This window comes from Montipora capricornis, chromosome 12, assembly GCF_036669925.1.
Source record: "Montipora capricornis isolate CH-2021 chromosome 12, ASM3666992v2, whole genome shotgun sequence".
NCBI classification, from domain to species: Eukaryota; Metazoa; Cnidaria; class Anthozoa; order Scleractinia; family Acroporidae; genus Montipora; species Montipora capricornis.
In genome coordinates, this window is record NC_090894.1 from 3,887,642 (window position 1) to 3,892,641 (window position 5,000).

General features: G+C 40.3%; 1 protein-coding gene across 1 annotated transcript in view; it reads right to left on the minus strand.

Moving 5' to 3' along the window:
• Positions 1-3,293: 3,293 nt before the first annotated feature.
• The window catches only part of LOC138026936 (uncharacterized), a 35,748-nt gene continuing 34,041 nt past the window's right edge, over positions 3,294-5,000 (minus strand). The window contains exons 4-5 of the mRNA XM_068874406.1: positions 3,721-3,771; positions 3,294-3,584 (exon numbers count right to left, since the gene is read on the minus strand). Of these exons, the coding sequence (XP_068730507.1) occupies positions 3,508-3,584; positions 3,721-3,771 (128 nt within the window). The 3' untranslated portion in view covers positions 3,294-3,507. The remainder of the gene's footprint in view (positions 3,585-3,720; positions 3,772-5,000) is intronic.

Genomic DNA, 5,000 nt, shown 5'->3' on the forward strand with positions numbered 1-5,000 from the left:
CACCTCGCTCGATTTTGTCAACATGATTTCCACCAAAACACCTACTCCAAATCATCTATTTTTTTTCACCGGAGATTAAACTTGTTGAAATAAATTCCGTGCTAAACTTGCGCACTTTAGTGAGCTTTTTTGCACAATGGCCTTAGTCAGGAGCCCATTACTAGGAGCCTCCATATGCAGTAGATCTTTGAGTCAACTTTTGCCCGTATCTTTCTATGTTTTGAACAAATCCTTGAGCAGGAGACTCGCATTTACATAAATTTACATCAATTTGCACGATTTAAATACAGTTTTACTGCTTTATTTGTCTTCGTTAGACAATGAATTTACTCTGATTGGCCTTTTAAAACAGTGCGTGGAGAGCCGAGGAACTCGTGGAGTTCTAAAAATAGAAATATACGCGCAAAGGTTGACTCAGAAGGACGTGTATGAGAAAGGCAAGCTCCTACTCATGGGCTCCTGCCTTAGTTCCGTAAGCCGCCGCGCGGATCGTACATACATCATTACAAGAGTGCAACTTTGCACTCAAAATACCCTTGAATGTCGATCATGGACGTTTTGCACTGGTTTCCTTTTTTAGCCACTTGTTCTAAGAAGCTCCGCCTTTAAGGAAATATGTATTAGTCAACATTTCTTTAATAGTACATGTGCCGAATGTGTGACCAGAAAACCGAAAAGGCAAGCTGCGTTGATATCCTCTAAGAAACTGTATTACACCTAGAGCTACAGGCTGATAGAATTCCTTAGCTACTAAACTGAAAAAAAAAACCGATCAACCGATCACTACGTAAGAATACAAGTTAAGATTAAATTAAAAATTACCTTATACACTATATTTGTGTTGTGCCTTATCTGATTCCATTAAAAGTTCAAAAGTTTTAATTTTAAAAATTCTCAGCGTTTCACAAGCACGCAGTCCTTTGGGGAGGTCATTCCATTCCTTTGCAGCGCCATACTCGAATGTTGACTGACCCATAGCTATTTCATGTATCTTGGGAGATGAAGTTCCTTACCATCTCTGAGGGCTTTACGGAGAAGTTCTGATCTCAATGCAAAATACCCTTGAAGTTGCCTAGGACAGTGATAATCATTTACGATTTTGTATACTAGTTGGAGACGTAAATAACGGCGCCTGTTCAATAATGTTAACAGGCCAAGTCTCTCCCTCATTGATCGTGTGCACGTTAAGTGATTTGTTCGCAAAATTATTCGCATTCCCAGAAGATCGGAGTAATGTTCTTCTTGCTGCAAAAACCCTACACGATGCAGCCATAGTCTAAAATAGGTAAAATTGCCATTTTATAAGTTTTCAATAAAATAGCAGGGCGAATGAAGAATGAAATTCTATTTAAAGGTTTCAGTTTAGGATAAACATGACACATGATTGTTCCATGATAATGATTCGTCTACCACCACGCCAAGATACTTAAAATGTCTCTGCTGTTTTAATATTGAGTCTCCGTAAAAAATATTAATATCTCGGTTGATTTTGAGTGCTTTGTCGGACGCAATAATCATAGCTTCCGACTTTTTTGTATTACAAATGAGGCCATCCCTACAAAACCATTGTCTGACGCTCTTGAGGTCCTTTTTGACAATGAACACAGCTAAATCAATATTCTTCGATTTGGAATGCATCTCAGTATCGTCTGCGTATAACGAGAGAGTGGACGTATGATATGCATTCGATGTTGTTAATATGAATATTAAATAGCGTTGAAACTAAACTGATCCCTGCGGGACGCCAAACTCGGAAAGACGCATGGGATCTGAATTAGCGTCCTTGTAGACGGCATACTGTAATCTCTCAGAAAGGTAAGTGTTGAACCACCGAAGTTCGGACTCTTTGACGCCGTAGGTTTAATGACGTCAAATGCCTTTCTCAGGTCGTCGAGAAAACACTAACAGACTTGAGATCATTATCAATTGCTCTTTAAAGAAATAAACACCGATTAACACACCCTAGTTTTCATGAGAATGCGAAGTTGTCTGCGATCGGAACAGACAAAACAGTTGCCAGGCTTTCGTAATTTACCCTCTCATCTGATCTTATCGAACCACCCTTTTCTTCGATTTTCATCCTCAGATAGCTTTTGAAAGGTGACCCGCCCTTTGTCGTTTTTGTAGGTGTTACTGCAGTCAACAGCGACGCAGTGAGCCATAATTAGGTTCGTTGTTTTGATCCATCGAAGTATTACACTTGTACCAGTGTCAAATCAGCCTTTGTCTAATGATACGTCATAGCCTCGAAATCATTCCTAACCTCCAAGATGGCGTCCGTCGGTGATCAAGAGCCGTAATTTCGAACGATCTTGAAGCCATCTTACTAAAATTCAAGGTGGCGGTTCAAAAATGACAGCTGTTTTTGACATTCTGAACATATCGGCTTTCGTTCAGGGTAAAGTGTTTCTAGACCCTTGTTTTCTTTTAAAACAACCCACGATCTTCGATCTTTCGCTGCTCATCACAGCCCAGGCCCCGGTAAACAGCTTCATCGCTGGCTTCAACATCCGTTCGAGCTTGTCTGCTACAGTTGATTAAACAAAGCTTCGCGAGAGGCCGGGTATTCAGGCTCAGGCTGCAGCTGCGGTTTTTTCTATGGATTTGGACTTGGATACGCGCACACCCAACAATGTTGAAAAAGCGAGACAAACACCTTCAACTTTCATTCATTCGCGATAACAAAACAAATGTTGAATGGTTGTTGAAGCGAAGTTTAAACGCTTTCATTCACTCATTCTACTCATTCAACTTCGATTCAACATGTTTCAACGAGGGTTGAAAGGGCGGAGCAAACAGTTTTAACATCGCTGTTCAACAAAATCGAAGCGTTCTCAAAAGATCTTGCGAAAAGTCTCTAAAGACACACAAAAGTGACCTTGTACTACTGTATACTATTTATGCAGCCAAGAAGAGTTATCCCCTTTCCTTACTTATGAGCGGAGGCTTTATTCTCCCCTTTTCTCGCAGCATGCAAACTGTTCCAATTTGTCTTCTTGCACGTGATACTCCTCCGGGAGTCCCACCCGCAAAGCCTCGGAGTTCTCCATGACAACCCGGCTGTTGGATTTACCCCATCCATTACACATCGATATAAGATAAAATGAACGACAACGAGGCAAGTCTTCCCAAGGACGTGTAAAAAGGTCAAAAATCCCTAGGGTGTGTCAGGGGACGAGCCCAAATGTTTGTTGAGATCATAGAAATTTGTAATAGAAATGTGTCTTACCTAAGAGAAAACCAAGAATGAATACAGAGGACAAGGAACAATCACTGAAGAGCAACTACAAAAATCTCTTTGAGGGCAGTATATTTCTAGCTCAAACGAAATTAATGACTGGTTATTCTAAACTTGTACCCATGGAGGCATGCATTTCTAAGCAAGAAAATAACTTGCTGCCGGTTCATCGTGATAAACACAAACAGCAGTACATGTATCATCGTTTAGAATGAGCAACTTAGTTGACGGAGCCTTTTCATCGAGTTGAAGGCATTACTTCAAGTCAATCAAGTCAAAACGCCCGTTAGACTTGCAACAATAATAAATGCGATCTTGAAGGTCTGAGGAGCCAAGTCACACTCACCTAAAACGAAAAGAGTACGAGAAACTAAGATGTCATACAATCAGTGATTTTCGTCACATTTGCTTGATTGAATTGTTTCTTCTTTGACAACGACTGTTAATGGTCAGCTAGTCGGGTCAGTTGAATAAGTTCTTACCGCAGGTGGCTGGTGCTTTTACTATGGATGCCGAGGTTGCACTGTCGCCTTCTGTAATTAGAAATAAGTAGTTCCAGCAACAATCAGTGAGCCACGAGTAGACATGGAATATTGTAAGAAACAGACAACTTTTTTAAAAGACATGTTTCGGAATGCTTATGCCATCATCAGTTTAATGAGTTCTTAAGTGTGAACAGTTATAAAGTCTGTGGGTAGATGAGAAAATTATTAAAACATGACGTAATACAAAAGAGGGTACTATTTAAAGCGTGACACCAAACATCAAGGTGTAAACTAAAACGTGAGAAAAGTGTTGTAATGCTACTGCAATTTGATAGTTAGGTTTCACTTCATTCAAAATTAAAAACATGTATAGTGTTAAAGATCGTACTCCTGTTGCTCTAAAATCCATGGTATTTTACTAATTTTCTTGTGCGTGTTGTAATTCCCGTTATATTGGCGAAACTAGTCGCCCCTTTTCTACCAGGATAAAGGAACACACGGAAAGCGATAAAAACTCGCATATTTTTAAGCATTTCAACACATCTCCTTTATGTAAGAGCAAATACTCCCCTTTGTGCTTTAGTATTCTGGATTCTGCCAGCAACTCAATTGATTTAAATCTCAAAGAAGCTTTTTATATAAACTAGTTATAGCTGTCGCTAAAGTGCCAACGAGCCAAGCTTGCGTGATCTGGCGCCTGGCGGCTGCAAACATCACGCGGCGTACTCGTGCGGCACTCTCATTGGTTATCGCTCGGTCAACATTTCATCGCTTTGGTCTACATTACAGCTTTTGGTCTACATTACACTCAAATTTGAAGCGCTTCTGAGATTTCGTCCACCTAAAAATCTTCTCGCGGCTCTATAAGCTGCCGCCTCGCCAGGCCTTCTGTCTTCAGAAGGCCTGACTCGTTGGCAATAAGATCAAACCGGAACTTAACAAACAATTGCAGCATTACAACACTTTTCTCACGTTTTAGTTTACACCTTGATGTTTGGTGTCACGCTGTAAATAGTACCCTCTTTTGTATTACGTCATGTTGTAATAATTTTCTCATCTACCCGTAGACTTTATAACTGTTCACACTTAGGAACTCATTAAACTGATGATGGCATAAGCAAGCATGCCGAAACATGTCTTTTAAAAAAGTTGTCTGTTTCCTACAGTATTTATCATACTTGCTACTATTGCGACCACATGGAATATTGTTAGCAAATATTTGCTAGCCTGTGTACAGCCGCCTGCTCTCCTCAACATCGGAGAGTAGCGTCTGTAAA